Raw genomic sequence first — 25,064 nt, 5'->3', positions numbered from 1 at the left:
AAAAAATTGTTATTCAGAAGTTAAATTTTATGGAGTCTTGTGTTAGTATGACGTAATAAGAGCAATAACTTCAAAAATATTTTTGTAAGCCAGACAATAGCGTCCTTTGTCGTCATTTGATCCTAAAGTTACTATTCATAATGTATAAGATAATCACATAAAAACGTGAAAGGCCTCTTTTAAAAAATATTATACTCTCACACGTATTTCTCATTTAGCACTTAACGACCCTCGTGAAATCAATCCGGGCTCTTTGTTGGAGACATTGAGATAACAGACCGTTCCATCCATCAAAAGATCGATAAAAAGCTCGTGACAAGGTACATAGAGACTTTATTATGTACTTTTTGTTAATACTTCTCTTATAAATCACACTACACGTCACGTCAGAATTTTGACAGCAAGTATTTAATTCACTGCATGAGTTGAGTCCCTGGTTAAACAGCTACGGTCCGAATACTCACACACAGATCGTATGGCCAGGGATTCTCAAAAATTGTACAGTGGTCTCTTGAATGACTTAATGTAAATAACAAGCCAGTAATATTGAACACTACACCTCCGTCCCTATCTTCCCTTTCCTGCCTCCTTTATCAGGATTTGCTAGTCTCCATATGCTTTTATAATAAAATCCCCGAAGCAATTTTACAGTTATATACGAAATAAAATCAATGTTAGTCGTGAAAGGTCAATGAATATTATTATATTAAATATTACATTGCAGGTAAACATATCTGTCATTAGTTTCATTTTAATTTGTAACAAATAGAAGATGGTAACATGAAATTGTAATATAGTAAAATTGGCGTGGCATTGAGTTTCTAGTTTGTTCTAGATAGAATTCAGCACCTGGCTGAACCTAGTTTGGTATGGTACGTAGAGCAAACTGGAACCAATAATATGTATAAATACATGTTTAAATATACATATAAATTTTGATAAGGGCTTAGCACTTAGCAAAGCGTTTTTGTAAGAATGAATATTTGTTTCATTGTTTGATTTTGTCAGACATCTACTAATTTTTCGTGGCTTCAGATACTGTCTCAGCGTCATCGATAGATTCGAACATCACCTGAGGCGTAACCTGTTAAAGCTAGCGCTGCTGAAATGCGTACGTTTGCTGTAGAACTATGCAAGTGACTCCTGGTTGTGACCGACGATAATTTTTAACTACAGACATTGTTTTTGAAATTACGTCACACTATGTTAGCCTAACAAATTAATACTGGTCGATAATAATCGATCCAGCGATTGAGGCAGACTTGCGCGAATTGAATGTCAACCAATGGCAGACGATGGCGCAAGATAGAGGAAAGTGGAAGTCTCACGCTTCGGAGGCCAAGACCCACTTTGGGTCACTGAGCTAGCGGAGTAATAGTAGTAGTAGTAGTAGATAATAATATCTAATACCCCTAACATTTATGTAAAAAAATTTAATTTTAATTAATTAAATTTATCGATATGATTCGATTATATTGTAATGCGCATCACTAAAACGTATAATGTGCGAACGGGAGGCATGATTACGCTATGATTAATGGCTGTTTCACTCATTGCCTAGCGTCCTTGAATAATTTGTCAAACTGTTGAATACTATCACGAACATTACACGCGAATATATATATTATTAACACATCATAAATAACATAATCCCATGACGATGCGACCTATTGTCTTTTTATTTCAATTATAATATAATTAGGTAATATTCGTGTTTTAATATAATTATGTTCACATTTAACGGATTTACTAGGGCGTTTTAGAATCATTATTTGTATTATTAGCTCACATTTAGAAAATTTTTCATTGACATATAAATAGGCGCTATTTGTGAAATTATTATAGTAGCTGATAACGTCACCGACATGGACTAGTTCATTAATGAAAATGAACTTTTATATAGATTGCGATTTTTGAATATAAATCGTAAAATTACTAAATAAAATCTGTACTTAAATATTGTAGTGAATGGATGTGACAAATATAATGTTTCTCTAGGCTCTAGATATTATGCGATACAATGTTCAGCGCCATGCAACCTTTCATTTGCGACTATACAATATTCCTCCTCTTGTTGATGTTCAGTGATGTTGCCCAAGCTGGTATTTGTAGATTCCGCGAGTTGGAGGTTGCGGGGCGCAGAGTGAGCCTAAGGCCTCCATTAAGGTAGCGAAGCTCGATTGCTCCCTGAGAAGCCTATGCTCGAGGCGCTACATAAAACTTTAAATAATAAATTGAACGAAAAACATTCAAATTGAAATAGTAAAGTTATAAAAAAAGAATTGGAAAGTAATTCTTGTGATATTGTAATTTTTTTTTTGCACAAAACCCATTTTCAAGTCACTTTATACCTGATAAAAAGAGAATATTAAAAATCGCTTCGTAAAGGGCCGTGATCCTTGAAAATTATCCAATCCAATGAGTCGCAGTAATCGGTCCCAAAGATTCGAGAAGGTGCGGTCGACAAGCATCAAAGAATTGAAGGTAAGTATTCTTTAAATACATCATTAAGTAAGTATAAGTATATTATATTCACTTGTAAGTTAGGAACATATTTCTTATTCCATTGTTTAACTTATCTAAAAGCCGATTTAGAGACTGAGTCTGAACTAGTTCCTTGATGAGCAGCGATTCCCCTGGAGCCTAACCCAGAACTGACGCTGTGACCATCCGATATCCCTCGCGTTGTTGTTTCTTAGAAGGGACGTCGGATGTTTACATAATTTTGAAGGCAGCTTATTCGGCAAAGGGAATTCTATGAAATGGATATTACTTCTTGCTTAGCTTGCGCATTATTCTGTAAGTCGTCTGCTGATTTTATAACTAGCTTTCAATAAAAACATAGCATTCATTTTTCTAATGAAAATAAAACAAAAAATTCGAATAAAAGTCGTCATATTTTTATTGTATTGGAAAAACATTTGTAAATTGTGAAAAATTATATCGGACAAACGTCGATTTCTATCGAATTTTTCTAACATATTTTAACAAAATGGCAAGTCTAGTTCGTTATGCATGTCATGAATTTTGATCTTTTATGATCATCATCATATCTAACGGCTGGCGGGTCGGTACAGTCACGAACTATACTAAGCGACTCGCGGTCCACCCTCGAAACTGTCGCAAGATCGGACACTTTCCATCCCTTATAGTTAAGAGTGAGAGAGAACATTATGAAAAGACCAGGTGGCCAAGGACGCAACTTTGAATAGTAAAAGAAACCTGAGTACGAGAGATGCCCTATTTCATTCATCAAGCGACAGATTAGCCTGGAACAGGTTTAGCGAATGTAATACTAGGAATGAAGAAGGTAGAACGGCTTCGGTGACACGTATATGTTTCCCGAACGCCGTCTTGGCCTACCGCGTGCTTCGGCGGTTGGAGCTGGACACGGTTCGGCCCAAACGTTCACGGAGCAGGGGGCATTCGCTGAGTACCTGCGTAGATTTAAACTCAAAGAGAGTTCCTCGTGTACTTGTGACCCAGCGGTGGACCAGACCGTGGCGCATCTGAACACCGACTATCCCACATTTGGCACGTTACGAGTTCTATGCCAATTTCAGTTGCAGGAGAGAATAGAGGAGAGCAATATCTCCTTCTTAATGGAATACAACGAAAGCCGCCAGACCTTCCTGGAATATTGTAGAAAAGTGATTCGTAGAATAACAAAAGACAACAAAACGCAACAAATAGTCGGAAAAGGTACAATAAGATCTGTGAGAAAGAAATAAGCAATAAAAATTATTATGTACATATAAGATATAATAATAAAAGAAAAAAATAGAAAGCAGAAATGTTAAAAAATACAGAAAAACGAAATAAATAAATAAAAATTGTAAAAGGCAATCCAGGAAGAAATGTTGAAGGGACAAAGATGATGTATGAATGGTAATAAAAAAAGAGGAGCGAGTGAGAAAATTGAGAAGGACGAAAGAAGAGGGAGATAATAAAATTAGGAAGTGAATAAGTTATTTGAAGAATTGTCCCTGCGTAGCCAAGACAGGGGAGTGTACAAGGACCCCCACTAACAAGGGCTATCAAGAAAAAATCATATGGCAGTGCTCTATGGAAACAGTATATCAGTGATATCTGGTGGAAAACAGACTTCTTGTAATAGCCGTATAAAAAGCAGGAGGAGTAGATAAAGAATGATTTTTTTATCTAAACGTTCTGTGTAAAGACCCTCATTAGCGATTCACAACATTTAGCGATAGTCCGGTCAACAGGTGCTACTACGACCACGACTCGGAACTTTCCAACGCGCCATGACTCTGGCTTCGCGCCAAAACTGACAGCTGTCATGGCGGCAACTAAAGATTTTCCGCTGCTTTCAATTTCATTAGCTTATAATCCTTTTTCCAAAAACAAAAACAATATCATTTAATTTCAGATAATTTTATAACAACGATTATGTCTGTTATTTTCTAGAAAAAGTACAGTACAAAATTAGACATTAAACATACCCTGTTTAATCTAAATACAGTATATTAAAATTTTTATCAGAGTTTAATGGAGAATTTAAGATTACAATTTTCTCAATTTTTTTTAAATATCTGAAAAATTAATTTTAACCAAAAAAACTCGTGGCTGTCTTCAATACTGACTAAAAACATATTGGCAGTGATTAAAAAAAAGTTGAATGTCAAAAGAGAAATTTCACATTAAATTTATAATACTATTATAGTAGTATGTTTATATACGGGCTTAAAGTTTTTTTATGGAACTGGGTTTGCAGTCTCTGAATAAATTTGGGACAAGAATAAATTTCGGTCAATGTAAATGTGGTAAAAGTGCTTCGACTCGATTCAATTGCATCGCAATTCGTTAACTCTGTACAATTCGACGAGCTTCAGTCGGCATTATTAATGAAATTGTTCTCGCTCTTTCCATACTTCACTCGTCGAGAATTATGCCATTAATTAATTTTGATAGCAGTTGAATGGAAGTGTTTTTTTTAATAACTTCGCTAACTTTTACCTTTATTACATTTTTTAAATCGTTTATTACTTTGAAATGACTAATATTATTTACGTAATTGAAACGTGGTCCCTCTGGACCTCGTTAAAAAGCTTAGTCACTCAACGAGCCTGAGTTTAGTTGCGATTTTTTTACAAGATTGTATTAGGAACGAGGAGGCCACATAGACCAAAAAAGATAGACTTTAGGTTCTGGAATGAAGACCAAAGACAGCGTAGCGCAGAACATCCACTCACAAGGACAGACGACTATGTAAAGGTCGTTGGAAGACGCTGGATAGAGTTTTTTCAAAATTATTGATGTTTCTATAATAGCGCTTATTTACAATTTCATAAATACGTGTTTTATATGCCTGCTAATAGCCTCATAATGAACCTTTTAACGTAAGATCACGGTTGCCCTATTAACATTCACACATTCCGCGAGTTTGAGAGAGCAGAGGGCAGATTGAAAGTCCACCGACCTCATAGATAGCTTGACACGACGCTCCATGGATAGACCTGGCGCAACGGTTTGGAATGTTACCGGATGTCACGGAAATGAAAACGCGTTTTAAATTCAGACTCAAGGACACCCGTGAGTACCGATTGTCAGTTTGATCAGTTGCGATTAACATATAACATTACTACATTTTATGAAAAATAGTGTTGAAAAAATTGGCGAAAGAACACAATGAACCCATAGTTAGGATACAAACTTTCTGTCAGAAAAAGGTGAAAGCTCGCGAATTTGAGAACCTAGTGCGATTTTTTAAATTTCATATGTAGGATTGATGGTTCCATATGCTGGTTACTTTATGATATTTTTCTCCATCTACGATCAGTTAAAAAACTTCACACAAAATGTGCACATACCGAGAATCCAATCCGCGACATAATCTATTACTGCTTTAATTTTTGATTAGGGGATCCGGGAAGTAATGTCGCTTTAAGCTAAATTCCCATTGCTTAATTTTTAACAAGTTTTTATTTCTAATCAACAATATATTCACCTTTGTTATGAACACCCTTTTACCATCCAGTATACAAATTTTCAATGCCGGAGAGGTAATAAATCAATCGGTTTTTATGTAAAATATGTCGACAGATACGACATTACTTTTCGGTGCCCCTAATATTTTGTCATGTCGTCTTCCATTAGTAGATATCAAGTATATTAATTTATTTATATATGTACGTATGTGTAAATATTACCATTATTTTTTAAAAAAACTACTCTATTTCACATTCATAATTTCTCATATTAATAACAATTATTTATGTTTTTGGCACACCAACAGCATTGGCATAACATGTCGGCTTGACCGCACTGTGAAATCGTGTAATTATTAAAAATTTATTATTGTGGAGTAGACACATGCTTCATGCGAGTTGATCGGTAGTGTGCGTGTACCAGCTGTAATGATGATGACGTTTTGTTCATTATACAAAAAGGAGATAATTATAGCTTGAACCTCAAGACATTGTTACGCTGTTAGACGAATTTAAAAAAATTTCAAGAAACTTTGATGCATAAGAAGCTGGCTTCCTACTACTAATTATAACCTCCAAAATTATGTAAGTGAATCTGCTTCACTGTCATATATATACGTATAACAGGTTCTACATTCTATTCTACAATTAAAAATAGTTTGTATAAAGGAGTATACAGTTTTAGTCGTATTGTACTAAAAATTTAGTAAATAAAAAAAATAATATACGTAATAAAGTAGTAAATAATACAAATAAATTACTTACAATTAATCAAAACTTCGAAATAAGTTCCTGATCAAAAAAATTTTAGCTTTTACACCAAAAACCAATCATACTGTATAAATACAATGGATTCAAATCGTATTATTAATTATTTGTTTTATAACATATTTGTCATTATCAAAAGATAATATAATGGATACTTTTTCAAAAAATCTAGAGGCTGCAAAAGAATAAGATCTATTTCTAAACGCATAAATGTTTTTAAAGCCCGACAATGCTCCATAGACCTGGAGCTCATCCCTCGCTCGCGTCTCCATCTTTAATGAGGTTCTTCCTGGAGTGTTGCGTTCTACTCGGCTAAATTAACGAAGTTCAACTTGCTAAGCTTTAAGCTTTCATGAACTATGTATAAATTCCATTCATCCATCCGTCGGATTATACAGGATGATTGTTTATGTGTTTAAGGGGTGAATGTATGGCTCCCTTTGCTGTCAATAAATTTATACCATATGCAATAATCAACGGCTTAAAAAATAATAAAAAGAAAAATTATTTTGAAAATTACTTCATATCAAAATTAATTATTGTTCCACTAATGACGGGTAACGTCTAACCTTTCTATAAGTAGATAAAACTTATACGGCTTATCTATAGCTGCCTACAATTGCCGGACGTTTTAATGTTTTTAAATAGGGCAGCTACTATTGTTAATTATCTGTTCCAACAGACTTTGATCTGCTAGAAGCATTCCTTAAAAAAATTGTCATATTTCGAAGCGATTACTTTATACATAATGATTGGAAGCGAGTGTAAATGCTGGAAAGCTTTTCTATTTTATTCACGTGATTCGAGTCACCACAGATAAAAGTAAGGTAAGTAAAATTTAAAGCCATGTAAATAATTTTTTTCAATGTTATGAGATATGTTATTGTCAAAGATATAAAAGATTCAGCAAATTAATGTTAAAGTGTTACGTTGACCAGATAAACTCTCATCTTATTATCGATCAAAGCATAACCTAATTCAGAAAACTGGGACTCATGGCCGCAATCACGTCAGACAGAGTGTAGCCCAAGGGACGTCGCCGAAACGTCTACCGCATATACTTTATTACCATTTAACTATTTATTAAGGATCTCTGCCAAATAAGGAATGAGGGCGTTTGTAACTAGGGATGATTTAAGCCTTGTTCTGACGCTGAGCCAAATACTTTTTTTTGGCAACAATATTCGGGTCATGAAAGATAAGTTTGAATGATTAGAACTAGGGTAGGCAGATAATATTTATTACACACATTTTTAAAATAGAATACATGATAATTGGTTATAAGGGTAAAAACATTAAAGGGAGTCAATGTATAGCTCATTCGATGTCAAATGTAAAAAAAATCGATTTCAAAATTCGTATTGATGTATATTAAAATTGTTTATTGTTTACTATCCCGTCAGTTATTGGTCTGTCGTATTCCAATCTAAAATAAAATATGTAACATATTTCAAAATAACTTAATACAGGTTGATTTTAAATAGATATAAAAGTTTTAAAGTTTTTCATTGACAAATGAACTGTAAATTTATAGCTTTGTTAAAACATACAGAGTGACAGAATTTTAATTACATTAGAACTTAAATTTTAATGTCCATATACATTATTATTTTTTCTACTTCAAACCGTCTATAATGCAGTGTTAAATTATTTGTCCAAAAATTGCATATTATTTTTAAACTTCGTGAATATGTATTAATTTTTTGCTATTTTTATTATACATTGACTTATTACTGTTTAAAACATTATTGATTTCGTCGTCATCGTTTCACACCACAGATGCTTGATGCAGGGCATAAGACTCGCCAGAAAACATCTATGGAGTATATACCAAGCCACGCTCGGAAGGCGGGTTGGCGATCACAGTGTAGTATTATGGTACGCAGGGGACGCTGCTGAATATTCTCTGGAAACTTGTTTAATGAGCAGTGGCAATCTAATATAATTAATGCACAAAGTTGAAATCATTTAAGATTGTTTCCCGGAAGCCGAACCTGCGACCTACCACTGGACTAGCATTGCATATAGTGGCAAATTGGCAGTTACAATGTTAATAACTGCCATGTTGATATATTAGGAATTTATTTAACAATTTAAAAAAGTTCATAATTCTGACATGTTGGTGTTTTAACTATTATTATATAACAAAAGAAACTTCTATAGATGTAAGTCCATGGTCAGAGTTCGTAAGTTATTCTCTTTAGAAAATAAGCGAATTCTTTTATTTTAAATTCATTTCCATGGTACGCGAGTTGGAAAGGAAAAAGGTTTCTTGATTACACAAAGAATAAATGCGTTCCCCGCGAAGTTACTAAGTAAAAAACAATTGCAGGTAACTTCAATTGAAATCATTTATGTCTACAACTTTGTAAACTTTTTGATGGGATTCACAAACTTTTATAGTTTTTTTTTACATGTATATTACTAAAAAATGTATCAATAAGGTATTTATTCTGTAGTTGTTAAATATTGTTTTTTTTTTCATTTATCACATATTTATTTAAAGAAAAAATAAGTACATTCAACATCGTCAAACTACACTCACTGTTGGCAAAAAACTCTTGTTAATATTATTAGAGCTATAATAATAAGCTATGACACCCGAAGGAGCCCTCGAGCTTTGGAACTAAAAACGATGTGTAGGCTAAACACTATATGCGCCCTACTGTGTCCAACCCGCGGTATTTGTTGCCAATTGAGCAACTACCACTCTATACCAGTGTGTAGAAATGCTAAATGAGTATATTCGTAATCGTCAAATGCCAGCACAAGCTGACGTCTCCTCTCTCTCAGGCGTAGTCACTATATGGAGTGTTCTCCCAAACTATCTAACCTCGGCTGCCTCCCAACCCGGTCATTCTTTAGTATTTAGCAGCTTGAGCCGAGCCTTCTCCGGAAGACTTATAGCTTCGCTACCTTAAAATATATCTTAAGTTAAGCGCCCTCCGCATCCTGCCACTTGAACCCGCAGAATCTGCAAATGTCTCTTAAAACTACCAAAAGAAGGTTTAAATTTAGTTTAAAAACGTTTAACACTCTACGATTAATGTTGATACGTAAAATTCTCGTTTCAGTTTGTTATTTTTCTATAGCACGAGACTGCTCTAAAAATAGCGTTTCTTTTTTAGCTGCTATTAATACAGTTTCGCGTGCGCTAATAAAAGCTTTTCAATATAATTAAACAGTTGCGTATGTTCTTAATATATTCGAAGCGTAAAAACGTTATTGTTTATCATTTTTAATAACTATTATAAACTTTGAATAATTATTGGACAATGAGTAACAATAGACCTATTAAAATATATGTCCGGATGTGTTCACCAAGCCATTGGAGCGTGTTAGACTAAAGTATATTAAGTTACGGCACGCAGACTAAAATGAAATCATTTGACTCTACCAACGTATTTCTATAATGTTTACTATTATCAGACTAAATACATAGGTACAGCATTTCAGATTACTTAATATTAAAGTTAATTATCATGTACTATCAGTGCCTTCAGACTTTGTACTAACAGAAGTTATCATTCTTACGTATTCCAATAAATAAAGTAAATTAATTTAACATATTTTAGAGTTAATTCTTTATCCAGGTGGATTGGAGATATGCTTTACAACTTTTTGCTGTCAAATGAGCTATACATTCAAACCTTTATATAAACCAACTAAACTATAAATAGATGAAAAAATCGCTAACAAACACATCGTACTGTACTTCATTTATCGAACAAAATTATTGCTCTTTTGAACGCACTTTTCTACATAATAAGAATAATGCAAGAAGAGACCAATTTCATAAAAAAACTAGAAGAAAACGTCCCCCTATAATGACATCTTTTAGTTTAAAGCTACTAGGGTTCCAAATGTGCGAAAATATCTTAAACTTTATTATCAATTATCAAATTCTTTGTACAACAATAGTATTTTCTTTATTTATCTCAATAATTTAGAGACGTATAATGAGTGTGTATTTTAAAACCTAGCACAAAGGAGCTACAAATTTTATGAAGTCTCTATAGAAACATATACAATACAAACCCGAAAGGGGAGTAGATGGCTTCATGGTAATCAATAGGTAATACAATGCTAGTTTTAATTCCTCATTTAAAGTGAAATCTTCTAAAACACAATAAATAAGTCAAACGAACATTTACGCACGATGAGCGTTTTAATAATACGGCTTCATAAATTTAAAGATGGAGCTCCTTCGCGCTTATCCTCCAAACGCGTGGCTTTAATCAAAACTAATTGCATATTTTAAATCTTCAATTACAGACATTGCAACGCTTTTTAATGAAATTTCATTAGTCTCTCCACTTAATAAAACATCATTTATATAAATTTGAAATATTGGATCATTTATGACGTTACAAACCTTTTTGGCATATAATAGAAATTGTAGAAGGGTTGGCCATATTTTAGGCTAACAGATGTCGGTAGCAGTTGTTTGGCAGTCATTAAGAAAAGCGGCTTCGTACCTCTCTGCACTATATTTGAGCCAGTTTGACTCTGCCCGGTTACCGCGAAATATAAAAAGAATATTTAGTGCGTCCACTGCTGGATACAGGCTTTCCCATAGATTTCGAATAAGACTAGTGAAGTTAAGCCACCTTGTGCGTGGACGTCCTTTACTACACTTGCCGGTTCATGGTTTCGACTCCAGAACCGTAAGGCCAGGGGCTATTTGTCCTGCGTGCTTGGCGCTCTACTTACTGCCAAATCGAATAACTAATCCGGTGAGTTATATCTGTTACTTTCATTCGTGTAAGGATATCCTTGTTCTTAATTCAATCTCGCTGAGAAATCCCGAGTATAGCTCTCCTCGTTGTTCATTGAGCAACTATGATCTTGCCAAGGAGGCCAGAAGTAAGAGGCCATATATCGTGGGCCATTACCAGTAACAGACATTTGTTGTAGATTTTTTTCTTTAGGCAATTAAAGAGATGTTTCGCAGTTTCCCGAACGCTGCCCAAAAACAGTGAAATATCGTTGTACTTGTGACTATTAACTATATAATAAAATTTTCGGTCTGGTTAAGATTTTATCGAGCGTAAAATGTCTACTCCGTAGATTAAACGTCACCATTTCCTTTTGCGCCCATTTGTGAATTACGCAACGATAGATAGTGAACAAAGCGTTCATGTTTATTCAGTAGAAGAACTCTAATATTATAGAAATATAGTCAAGTATAAAGTTATTTTTTCTTAGACTAAATGCCACTTGCCGTCATTTTAATATCGCTAAAAATTATGTTTAAATTAAAAATCCAATGATAATAAGATTTAGCACGGGAATCGTTATTCTGATTACTAAAACAAACGGACCGAAACAAGAACGTATTAATGCTGGCTGGTTTTAACAACCAGATTATTTGCTTCAGGGGATTCGATATTAATTGACAATGACTTGCACAAATTATTTGTTCGCTGCTAAACAATTTATCTTATATTGCATTAAAGAATATTTAGAACAAAAATATCAGTACTCTTTTTTGCTCGTTGATCACTTTCAAAATTGTACAGGTTCCGATAGACCACCTACATTTTTACCATATTACCAAAAATCTAAAAAAGAGATCATAAGTAACATTCGCTAAGCTTTTAAATTTCTATGTGCCTATACTGATAGATGAAGTCCAACCGACATTTTAGAAGTGCATAATTTTTCGTGGATCTCTTAAAAAACCTGTTTTTGTATCACGCCAATGTTGTTCCTTCATTTTCATGAATAATGAATATTAATTATATGTCAAACAATTAAGACAAATAATCGATTAAGTTTAATCGATTTTTGTCGTGACTCAAATCGATTTAAATCCCGAGTGAATTACTTAAATTGTATTTGTACTTTTCTTTGTTTAGCTTATTTAATATAATAGTATTGTTCGTATGAAACGAGTATGTAGGTTAAGGAGAATATGATCGTTCTGATCCTGTTGTAAATGGTATACTCTTAACTGGGTTACGTAATTTAAACGCCTTATTTGATTAGGGTAGTCCCCGATGATGTCATTTCATCTCGCCGTCGACTGGGGCGCGTAAAATTTGATACATCAAAAGCCTTTGTCGGCATAAACTTTATGACGAATTTATTTTTTCAGCACGACGACTGAATTTCAAGACATTCTAATTTAAAATAAAATTTAACAATTTCGTAATATCATAGACACCATCTAGTATGTTACAAAATTAGTTTTAATGTCTCTGAACTTGTAAGCGGAAATACGAAATGAATGTAGCTCCATTGATCTGTGGACGTAAGTGGAATCGACTTCAGGCATGCGTGTGACGTAGTAACACCTAACCTAAAGATACTAATGTCAGAAAAGAAAAAATTATCCAATGAGAACAGATTTTATATACTCTATTTCTCGATTATTTTATGATTATTATGTGTAACTGTGACAGTTTACCATTGTGTTAGAACGGAATACGACTAGACTTCAGTCTTGTGGGAAAAGCAACAGTGGGAATATCGCTTATGAATGCGGGCGTAGGTGTCGCGGAGACACTTCGAATAGTGTTGAAGCCCGCGGTGCTAGTATGGTTTTGTTAAGAAGACCGTACATTGAGAGTGTGTAGTTTGATCTAATAACAAAGAGTCTAGTGCCAATAGTTAATTTTTGCAGCAAAAGAGAAGCGTGTAAGCTGTGTTCCAATTTGAAGGCGTTATCGTCATCATTTTAGCAAAAGAACGTCCACATAAGTTTTCGTCGTTGATTTCCAATATCTCCAGTTGGAAGCTGCCTGCGTCCAACATCTTCAGACTACTTTGACAAGGTATCCTGTCCACCTTGGTCGTATACTTCTTGCGCTGCGCTTGTTGATCCGCACTTTGTTCCATTATATGACGAGTTATTGGTGTAAAAGCTTAGAAGGCCTGAATGAACACCTCAATTATCAGCAAAAAGCTTCAAAACTTTTACACCGATTGCCAATCATGCTGAACGAAACGATCATTCTGAAATATATTACATTAATTTATTTTTTCTACGAGAATACGACAGGGCAATGACTTTTGGCAGTACGAAGTCTTATATCGAAGCCAAGAGTTAGTTTCTTACAAATGTAACTTACTTGGTTTTCTTGATTGAGTAGTTTGAGTTGGTCATTGATGAGGCTGTATTTTGCGCTCTCCTCTTTCCTTAGCGCCCGCTCCTTTTTGAGTTCTGGGCTCCAGAAGGTCTTTATGCTATGCATGCTGGAGCCCAGTTTCTGATTGGTCAGTTCGAGCTCCTTCTTGAGGTTTCCGAGCTCACGCTGCAGGTCGGAGTTCTGGGACTGCAGCTCGCCGAGGAAAAGCGGCGGCGGCTCGCGACGGTAGTAGTCGTCTTCGGGGGGCGGCGGCGGCGCGTAGGAGCGGTCGTAGTCGCGCTCCAGCGACTGGTAGCGCAACGGGCGTGGGCGCGCGCGGTGGTGGGCGCCGGCCGAGGCGGAGCGCCCGCGCTCGTCGGGCGCCGGCGACGGCTCGTCATCGCGCGCGAGGTACGGGCTCCGGCGGGAGGGGCTGCGGTCCACCTGCGGCAGGCGGCCGCGCGTCCCGGACCACTCCGGCCGCCGCCAGTCCTCCCGGCACGGCGGCCGCTCGTCCTCCCCGGCGTACTCGCGGAGATACAGCTTGACGTGTTTCCCCCCGCGTCAGTGGGAGCGCATTGTGCACTGCGTGACGGCTGCGCGAACACTGAGCGGGACGCCTCGCGAATCGATCGGGACGCGTCCGCGCATGCGCCTCCCCCACCCTCGCCTTCGCCCCGCGCCACATCCAGCCGCTGAAGCGACACCGGGGATACGGCTGCGCTTAATTCAATAAATCTGAAATAGGGTGTAGGGCACTGACATTTTTATACAACTAATCTATGGCAGGCCCTGCAGACAAAGAAATTAACACTCATTTAGTTTAAAAACCCAAATTACATAACGGCTCAAAGATGTTAAACATCATTAACACCGGTCATCATGGCGATCCTTATGACTTGCATGATGATGGGAATATTTTTATGCAACTAATCTACATTATGGTCAAGCAAATAATCATTAATTGGCGTTAAAAGAAACAAACAAAATTACAATACGAGTCGCAGTGTTTTTAATTAATCTGAAATATTGGGAACAATATACTAAGGTAATGACGGGTTACTGACAAATAAATATTATACATTAAATGACTTTAAAAACACAAAATTACGTCAAGATTCGAAAATATGAAAAGTTTCAATAAATACATTTACTTATCATTTTTACCGGCCATCATGCCAATTGTTGGGGCCGGTCGTGGACGTCAGTTTCAAACATGCTGATGATCATGAAAATATTTATGTACAACTTATCTATTGTACAGACAAGCAAATAAACACACTTTAAGAATAAAACGTAAATATACATTACAACTTGCTAAGTTTTCAATAATAAAAAAAATAATTATTTGCAAACTAAGGTTAAAAACCTTAGTACAACATATCCAACAATTAAAGTAATTTCTTTGCATAAATTCCTAAACCCCTGTCAGAAAATAGCTTTGAAATAAAATGTTTGTAAAGAGTACGATTTGAAAATCGATTAAAAAATCGAAAAATTAAATTTAAAATCTACATATTTTATTTACAACCATCGATCAATTGTTATTTTTAACGAAAAATGTAATAGTTTTATGTAGTTAATTATCTTAGGGCAGATGCCTATTTTTAGTTCACCGATTCAGAATCCCTTTACCGAATATTTTCAGCAGTATAGCGCTTAAATCTAAGAATGTCACTTCAAGACGCTTTTTATCCCGTGACCTAGTTACTTTGTCCGCGCTCCTCGCACGCCCGGCGCTGGTATATTCACATCTCTGTCTATAGTAAGGTCGAAGTTATGTCGGTCACAGGCGGGCTGCAATCGGGAAGAGGCGAGTGTTGTGTTGGCGATTTTATCGATATCATCCTTTTGTATTACGACTCGATGTTACATGGAACGTAAGCGTAATTTTTACACTTTATTTAACAAATATCTGTAAGTACTATTTTGATAAAAGTCAACTACGTATCATTATTTTAATTTCTGAGTACTTCAGTATTAACGCCACCGCGCAACAGTACATAAGGTAAGGTTTATTTACTTCATTTTTTAGTTATGGTATTTTATTAATAATATGTAGCAAAAATTTTAGGTGTGGATTGACAGGATTTAAAAATCGCCAAATCTGTAGAGGCGTTGTTAACTACGTAAATACCAATTTATTTTATAGTTTTGTTTGTATGATTATAAAATTTGGATTTTTTTTAAAATAAATGAACGTTTGTTCTTTTTTAAGGAAATCTATTAGGTCTTTTTTGTGTAGGTATACGAGATTTTTAATAGACCATTGTAATAAATATTATGACACGTATATTAATTAAATTTTATAATATGTACTGGGTTGCTCCGTCTGCGCGCTGCTGCGTAGCACGCGTGCACCTACTCACCTGCCAAAAGCCTACACACTTACATATAATATCCTACTCATAAATATAATACTGTGAGATTATTCAACTTATATTTAATTCGACCGGTCATGTTTAGTGATCGTACATGATATTAAAAAAGGTATAGAAAGAAAAACTTTATATACTTCCGCGACTTGATCTCACAGAAAGTGAAATTTTTCAAAGTCACAAATCTCATATTTATTTAACTCTAACAACCGTGTTAAACAAATATATCAGTACATTTTAGCTATTAAGTGCGACACAAAATAATAAATTTAGTATTATTAAAACAATAAATTTAATGTCTTAACTATTTGTTCTTATACTTATATCTGCAGGAAGGCGATATTTAAATTATTGCACAGCAAAACAAAAAATTTAATCATAATTTAATTTATACTTTGCTTTTATTTAACTGCCCTTATCACATCAATGTATCATAATAAATTATTAATTTTGCTATTACATATTTTAGCACTAATACTAATAACGCCATTTTTATTTTTTATTAAGGTCATTAACCTGGTTCCGACATGACAACCCACGCCTTCTATTTAACACCAATTATTGATTGATCAATTTCAATATTGGACCGATTGATTAGAAGATTCTTCATGTATAGTTATTGCGTAACTACTTTTACCGATTAAATCAAGCAATATTGTCATACATTGTTTTAAAGCCCCACTTATACTTTAGGCTTTGGATTCGGAAACGCGAAAAAGTGAAAAGCCGATCCTGTGATAGTGCTGCCAGTTGTTAGCGATAAAAATGGTCAAATGTTATCGCTACAACTGCAACACGTCGCCTGAAGCAAAATTTTCATCTCAAATGTGTTTCCTTTTACTTTTCATATTCTTGAATAAAAACCTTTTTGTTTCGTATGGCAATACGACATATTATTTCCATCTTATACAATTTATTAGCTCCGATAATTTTCTGTTACATGATATACTTGTGACACAACGGCAACTGCCCGAAAATTATGTAAGTAAAGTATGACGTTTAGAAATGTGATTAAAATAAATCACATTTCTAAACGGAGCAACATTGTTATAAATATATTTCATCCCTCACCTATATTTTCGGCTGTAGGGAAATGTGAGAAGACGAAAAAAAATCCTGCAGCTGGTGTTGCCAGTCGCTAACGACGTAAACAGTCAAAGGTATTGTTATAGCTACGTCACATTATTCGGTGCAGTCGTTTAATCAAAAAATCCACTCCAACTTTTCATGTTTTTAAATAATAGGTCCAAAATTTGCTTTAATAGCGAGAAACAAACTACATATGGTAATACAACTCAATGATCTTCATAGCCGCTTCTTACAAACCGTAGCCAGTTCTACGTAGTCTACAACACAGATATTTCTCTTCGAAAAGTGCTATTTTTTGAAAGGTGCCACACGAATCACTCTGGAAATCCGAATCAGTTTTAAAAAAATCTTTCCCAACTGTCAAATTATGGGCACCTGAAAGGGGGATAAAAGGTTTATGTCCAAATTCTATTCGTAACCCTACCCGATGCGAGCCCGCAAACTAATCTCCGAAATTGATGAATTTGAAACTCGAATGCCTCGGCGGCTATTTTGTTTTTCTTGTGTTTTCAACATTGACCGTATTGCCAATTTACTAATTCGCCGAAAACAAAACCGATCTCGGGGAAAATGGAAAAAGCAAAAAACTCAAGTCACGAAGCGCGGCTGCCATCTTACGTATGCTTAATATCATATTTTTGTAAATACACTACAGAGTATGAAAAAATGCCTCATACATTGCCTACCTCTATCTCCGACGTTGCGGGAGTGAGACTTGGGTGAAGCTTCCGATAGAAGGAAAAAATCCTGTGGCCAGTGCTGCCACTAGACGTTGACAAAAATGGTTAAATATCAGTAAACCGACAGCGACAGGGTGGGTGCTTTTGGGAGGGCGAAATAAAAATTCATCCGGGGAGGTAAAATTGGAGATATTTCCGTAAAAGAAAAAAATTTTGACAAAACCTACATCACGCGACCGCGAAGCGAGCGCTTGAACACAGGTATGCGAGATCTCGGCGGCCATCTTGTTCCCTCAATAACCTGAAAATGACAACGATATCATTAAAAAATGTAGGAGAAAAAAAATCGTTACCCGCGGTGTGGCCGCCGTCTTAAATTTCACAAATGTCAGATTTTTTCAGAGGCCGCGTGAGGAAATGTGGAAACCCCGCTATACCCCATAAACATCCATCTCGACTCCTTCCCGGAGAACGGTAGGTTAAACGGTAAGTTGCAGGATTATATACGGTAAGAAAAAAATTAAAGCTGTTTGTAAAATTTAGTAAAATGATTTTACAATGGAGGTGTTATTAAAATCATTAAGTATCGCAGTTTTTCTGGCACTTAGGTTCTTTTTTTGGAATGGACTCTCAATGCTGCCCAAATAGCATTTGCAGATTACTCGAGTTTGAGGTGGTTCGGTGCAGAATGCGCCTGGCCTAAGCCTTCTTTCAAAGTAGCGATGCTTGAGGGTTTTCGGTGGAGTCTTTGCTCGGGACTCATACAACTATTTCATTGATTGGTAGGGCGCCGAGTTCTTAGATCGCTTCATTGATCGCTCCACGGAGTGACTAAGCGCAGAGGCCCCCATGAGAGGACCTCGGCTTGAGTTGTCACATGCCGATAATAGTAGTGCCGCTTAATATTCCGACACAAGGGCGCCCGAGAGGTCCGAACCTGAACTTGGCCGGTTGCTATTGTCTAGCTAATATCATTACTACAGAGAATAGAGGAGGGAAACATCACTTCTTTAATAGAGCAAGAGGAAAATTGCTAGTTCTTCCTAGAATATGTCAGAATGCAAGTAGGTAAGGTAATAAAAGATAACAAATAACAATCTTTAAAAGGGTAAAGAGAAAATAACTGTAATACAAAAATAAATGTTAAAAAATTGTGATAGAAATATAGATATAAGAATAAAAGAAAAAAAACTATGAGCACAATTGTTAAAAATACAGATAAACAAAATAGAAACTTACAACAACAAAATAAAAAAGCTTTCCAGGAGGGAATGGTAAAACAAAAGACGCTATGCATGAAAGGTAAAGGAATGAAAGATTATGAAGGAGAAGCAGGAACGTGTGAAGGAGGAGCGAGTGAGAGATATTGAGGCGGATAAAAGATGAATGAGGAAATAATAAGAAAAAGAAAACGAATAGATTAATTAGAAAAAGAAATCTCCCTGTGAACCCATAACAGGATTGTACGAGAGATCTGTAATAGCAGCGGACAAAAAAAACTAATACCATACTTGATAAAGCATTGGCGTTGGGAAAAGCAGAAAAAAGGTTTCTAAAGCCAGATCTTGTCTAGGTAGATGTCTTCTAAACCAAATAAAATATTTATACCATCGAAAATATTCGACATAACCCACTGATTTTCCAGCTTAAGTGGCACTGGTTGACCGCTGAAGCCTAAAGGTTCTAGAGTGGAGAGCGGGGACCGGCAAGCACAGGGTAGTTCGCGCATAAGGCGCGATAAAATTTGGATAAAGGTCAATTGTAATCGGACCTATAGGATATCTATGAAGGAGACCTGTGTCCAGCAGTGAACGTCTTATAGTTGAAATGATGAAGATGATGAGACATCTCCCGCCAAATATAATGTTTTTCTTATTATTTTAAAAAGTACTAAGTTAGGCACTATATTGCCAAGTTAGCGACAGGTTATATAAATATATTAAAATAATGTCTTCGACAATAACACGCATTACATGCGTTATATAAGCTTGGCACTATCCACTAGTTTCGGTGCCCTCAATCCAGAACAGTAATGTCTACGCAGTATCTTTTGACGGCACGTAAGTCACATTTACAATAACACAGACGGCCTCTGGCTAAAGAACTACTTCCAGTAAAGAAAGGATGGGACGATGTCTAAAAAAAAGTAGTTTATAGGCCATTGACAAACTAGTAAATGTCAGCATATAACTGCTACATTTGAAGAAAGGCCTAATTGTCAAACTGCGAGTCTATTAGATTCTCCGAATACCTGCATAGGTTCAAACTCGGAAAGAGAGTCCCTCGCGAATCTGTGATCCGGGTGTGGACCAGACTGTGATGCGCCTGATCACCGGTAATCGTGTATTTGGCGCAGAAAGAGCAGCATTTCCAATCTCGGTTACCAGAGAGAATAAGATTGATGATGTTAGTAAAGACGAGTATCGCCAGATCTTTTTGAATTTGTGAAAAAAGGTTAAAGCTAAGAATAATAGATAGTAATAAACAAGGTGATAAAATACCTGTGATATTATAAATGTAAATTAAGTGCGTTACAGATAGTAAGAACATAAGTAAGACTTAATAATTAAAAAATTGTTAAAGAAATGTTAAAATAACGAATAAAGATAAAAATATATATGTAATATTACAGAACCCTAAAGGGAATGCGAAGGAAGTGAGGCGATGTATGGAAGGAAAGTACGGAAAGGAATAAAAGAAATTTTAAAGTTAATTATAAGAAAGAATGAAAGACATTATATATTTATAAGTAAGGAAAATAAAAAAATGAAAACGATTTTATATACATAAAGCCCCGTCTGCTCGTGATAGGGCTTAAACGAGAGACCCTAAAAACGAAGTCAAAAAATCTGCTAGTCTCGAACGATCCTACATTTTAAGCGAAGTAGGAACAATCGTCTTGTTGACAGGCGGGGCACTTCAAATAACACTTAAAGTACAACGGAATGACGTTGACAAAGTCGCCACAACGAGTCACTCAAAAGCAAAAGCCGCGCGACTGAGGAACTCTTCATGATATTATTGTAACATTTGTGTAAATCGACCATGTATTTCGGTCAATCATTCTATATGGAACAACCAAGCTGTTTATTCCGCACAAATATTTTATTTAATTAATTAAATTATAAGTCAACGACTATATAACTAAAATTTACGTTGTGCTATGTTTTCACATAACACGATATGATCATACGCGAATTTTGTTATGGTAATAAATAGCGACTCTATTGATAAACTTTGGTACCTCATTAATATTTTTACCAATAAAACGTTAAAATGTATAATTGCAAGAAAATAAGTAAAAAATAACGAACCTGTCATAGATAACAGACTGTTATTCATTTATGAACCAAAACATCAAATTCCCCTGAACAATTATAAACAAAAAAATATATGCATTTTTTAAGACTGACGTCCCTAACCATTTTCCTTTATTTATTTTTTCTCTACTACAATATTATTGCATATCAGTAGCAATTAAAACTTATTTTTTGTCTGTTTTGTTTCAACTTTAGTAACATTCTTGCCTTGCCTTCTTGCCTTTGTACTGAAATCCATACTACATAAAATACAGACAGATCAAATATTTTTATAGTACAGGAGTTTTGCTCTGTTAAGGAAACGTTAGAATCCTCGCTTTAATAACGAAGGCGAAAATATTTCTCTAAATATCTCTGGTGTACTACAGCTTCTTCATTTACTACTGCAATTTAAGTTTGTAAATTGTAATTGGCTAAAAAAAATTACGTTAGGTTGAAAATATGCTCTCATGTTTTGTATAATCTGAAATATGTTTCATTATTTCTGAACGCTTAAATTTTTAGGTTAAGTTGTCAAAATATAGTTTTGAATAATTAGTTATAATATTTACTCTGGTATTAGTCGTAATTTTTTTTTAACTGGTTATATCTATCAACCATGCCTCTGCCTCCGGCCAGTGGAACTGGAAAATACTTTGTAAAAGCTGCGAAATCTATCCGGCTTATTCGTCAAGGATGCACAAATAGACCTTTTTTTCATATATCTGTTACGCACGTAAGTTTCAGTTATGTTCTTATAATCATCTTTAGTCACCAACAGAAAGAGATTTGCTACTTCATATGGTGCCATCTTCTTCCGAAGTTTGCGGCTATTTATATTCGGCGCTGCAGTTATGGCCAGTGTTCTGGTGCTATTAAAACTATGTTAATTGGAGATAGTGTTATTCATTACACTATATATGAATAAGGTTTAGCAGCTTTAAGCTTTTAATTGTACTCAAGGCCTCACTCTTACTGATTCTCCAACCTTTCATCATAAGATACATTATCAAGTCACAATTTTCTCAGTATTCCTCTGTACACCCATACATTTCAAATGTTTTGTTAGTTAGCATATATTACTCCGCACAATGTACAGGAAAACTGAGGAGACATAGTGCTGAGCTAAATGTGAGTTAATTTAACGTAAGGAGTATTTTAAGGTACAGATTCTGAGGGACCAATTACAGAGATAATGTGTTATGTTAAGGAACTTAATTTTTAATCTGTGGTTGCTTTAGCTATCTGAATCTTGGGTATTGGATGCTCAAGTCTTTTTGAAGTTTCAGAATGGCTAAAAAAAATTCAGGTTCTTTCAAAAACATCCCATATTTGTCTCTAGTCAAGTATAGCTCTACTGTTTGATTCATAGTGAGATTCTGTATCTTATTCATTATAATCATAGCTGTATTAATAAGTTATAGGAAAAATTACACATTACTCTAAATTATTATGTAATATTTTTCATAAGCATGTATATATATATAAGCAGTAGGTTTTTTAACAGTTTATCTTCCTATTGTTTTTGTAACAACCACAAAGTGAACAGATGCCCTGTTATTTTCATTTGGAAACACCCATACAACTTGTTGGATATGTGTAGGGGAGGCTTATGGCTAATGATGATGATTGTTTCCGTATGGGTATTCATAATGTTTATTTATTTATTAATTTAAAAAAAATGAATAAAAGTGGAATGGCCAGGATGCATAGGCATCCTGGCCTATCATAGCAATACATTCCTATATATACATATATATTTAAAAGTTTAATAAATTAAACCTTACTTTTTCAGAGGAGAAGGTTAAACAGCCAGCCAGTGATAGAACAACTCGGTTCATATGACCCAATGGCAAATTTTAACAATGAAAAACTGGTGGCTCTTAATTTAGAAAGAATAAAATTCTGGCTTGGACAAGGTGCCCATGTTACAACACCGGTTGCAGAGTTACTTGGTAAGGTGTACATTTATTTATAGAAAATTTATTAATGCTAGTGTACTGAATAATATAACCATGTAGTCTACTTCAGGTACATATGTGACTAAGTACTATTATACAGTTCTCTTATGAAATACTCAGTGACTGACTGGATAAATAATAAAAAAAATCAAGCAGGATTATGAAAATTTAAAAAGCAAAGCCATGTTTCATATAAGATAGTTTGAATTAAATATTTACATTTAAGTAGATTGATTCTATGTTATATCTACAAAGGTTTTATTACAAATGTAGTTGAAAATGTATTAATTTAGATTTATTTTATGATCCCAAATTATTTTTTAAAATATTTTTTATTACAGCAATAATAGCTATTTTAAAAGAAAGCTTGTAGAATTAATTTTAAATTTTAACATTACTTTTAAGTTCTTTTTTTTTCCTCTTTTGGATGACAAATTTGCCAATCCTTGGTTCTGATCATAGATTCCAAATCTTTTAAACAACCTCCTCTTTGAAAAAAAAAATCAATGGGATTTCTGATTCCTCCTATTTACCTTCGGAGATGCTACTGGTCCTATAAAAAGCTTCCACCGGGTATCTTTAATGCCTCTTTGGGAACATATGGTCAGGTTATCAGTATAAAAAGCAATTTTAATTTAACATGTCATACAAGCTCACAGGTATATTTTCTTGATAATGCATCAAGTAATCTTTGAGATTAAATAATAGTTTAATTAACTTTATATAATTAATTAAGTGTAGTATTAACTGCTACTAAAATTGAAATATTCATTATTTTTCAGGCCTGTCTGGATTCTTTCCTATTCACCCCCGCTCTTACATGACTGCATGGAGAAATAGAAGGAAAGAAAGAGAAGATTTAGAGAAACAGAAGGAAGCAGAAGCAAATGTTAAGGCAGCAGATACTGCATGATGTATTTTCAAGCTATCTTTTTGTTATAGTAAAGTTTAGTTTTAGCAATTTCACAAGGTTTTTCACTTGCGTTCTTTTAACTTGATAAACAACTTGCATATATTTGAACACTTTAGAAAAAGCACATCAGAAGCAGATTCATTAAAATGGTACAATTGTTGTTACAATTCAAAATTCAAATGCAAATATTTATTTAGTTTGTTCCACATTCCCAATATTTTTATGATGTATGTATATAAACACCATCTATTTCAATACAAAAAAATCATTTACTTTATCAAGCAAATATCTTAATACTTCTTTTCAAAATTTGCAGAGTGATATACCAAAGATGACAAACAAACTCAGGAACACTTGAAGATTTCTTGTAATCATCCTTTGCGTTAAGGATGTTTTTCTAATTAGTTCTAATCTAATGCCTTATTGACATTTAAAGATTCTGTAGACTTTGAATCAATTACGCCAAAAGAAGAATGCTAGTGTGTCAAAACCGAACTTTATAAAGGTTTGTTTATTACATATTGATGGGTGCTTGGAACAAAACAGCTGTCGCCATAGCGGAAGTTTTCCAATTAAGCCATTTTCATGATTTATGGTAGGAATTACATCATGTGAATTTTTTTACACATTACTACACTAGTCTGTCGACTTCTTATTTATTTTTATTAACAACAGCTTTACAGGCAAGAAAATATTATATTACAAGTTATGGTACTGTATGTTGCTTGATTAAATTGAAATTAAATTTAAAAATAATAATCATTGCAGTAATAACCGATCGACTATTTAAAAAAAAAACTTTACTGTAAATAATTCTTAATTAAATCTTATATTTATACTTCTTAAACTGAAGCCAGCGTAGTGAAACAATTTGAGCTATTTCCTAAAGAAATAGCCCTTTATGTCAGGAAAGCCTGCCAAAAATTGTACTTACAAAAGGATTTAAATATTAGTA

At 34.6% G+C, this 25,064-nt stretch overlaps 2 protein-coding genes across 3 annotated transcripts in view; one reads left to right on the top strand and one right to left on the bottom strand.

The window, feature by feature from the left end:
• Positions 1 to 14,005, bottom strand: part of LOC137924697 (trichohyalin-like) — an 82,600-nt gene extending 68,595 nt beyond the window's left edge. Inside the window, exon 1 of the mRNA XM_068768118.1 lies at positions 13,793 to 14,005. Within this exon, the coding sequence (XP_068624219.1) occupies positions 13,793 to 13,915 (123 nt within the window). The 5' untranslated portion in view covers positions 13,916 to 14,005. The remainder of the gene's footprint in view (positions 1 to 13,792) is intronic.
• mRpS16 (mitochondrial ribosomal protein S16) lies at positions 2,404 to 24,157 on the top strand. Of its 2 annotated transcripts, none has more exons than XM_068768117.1 (3): positions 2,404 to 2,484; positions 23,031 to 23,190; positions 23,979 to 24,157. In XM_068768117.1, exons 1-3 carry the CDS (start codon positions 2,419 to 2,421, stop codon positions 24,107 to 24,109), a joined length of 357 nt encoding a protein of 118 aa, XP_068624218.1. In that variant the 5' UTR covers positions 2,404 to 2,418; the 3' UTR covers positions 24,110 to 24,157. The 2 variants fall into 2 exon arrangements, with proteins under 2 accessions (XP_068624218.1, XP_068624217.1); XM_068768116.1 differs by lacking the exon at positions 2,404 to 2,484 and adding an exon at positions 21,841 to 21,971.
• The last annotated feature ends 907 nt before the right edge of the window (positions 24,158 to 25,064 follow it).

Source organism: Battus philenor, unplaced genomic scaffold (assembly GCF_028537555.1).
Source record: "Battus philenor isolate CCGP_79_NKW_IND1 unplaced genomic scaffold, ilBatPhil1.0.hap1 SCAF_24, whole genome shotgun sequence".
Lineage (NCBI taxonomy): Eukaryota > Metazoa > Arthropoda > Insecta > Lepidoptera > Papilionidae > Battus > Battus philenor.
This window is presented reverse-complemented; position numbering and strand designations above follow the sequence as displayed.

What these genes read in the sequence shown, in the direction of transcription:
- mRpS16 (XM_068768116.1), top strand. Translation starts at nt 21,855, where the DNA reads ATGCCTCTGCCTCCGGCCAGTGGAACTGGAAAATACTTTGTAAAAGCT. An exon ending in TTCATATATCTGTTACGCAC is followed by an intron (nt 21,972 to 23,030) that starts GTAAGTTTCAGT and finishes TTACTTTTTCAG; the next exon opens with AGGAGAAGGTTAAACAGCCA. An exon ending in ACCGGTTGCAGAGTTACTTG is followed by an intron (nt 23,191 to 23,978) that starts GTAAGGTGTACA and finishes ATTATTTTTCAG; the next exon opens with GCCTGTCTGGATTCTTTCCT.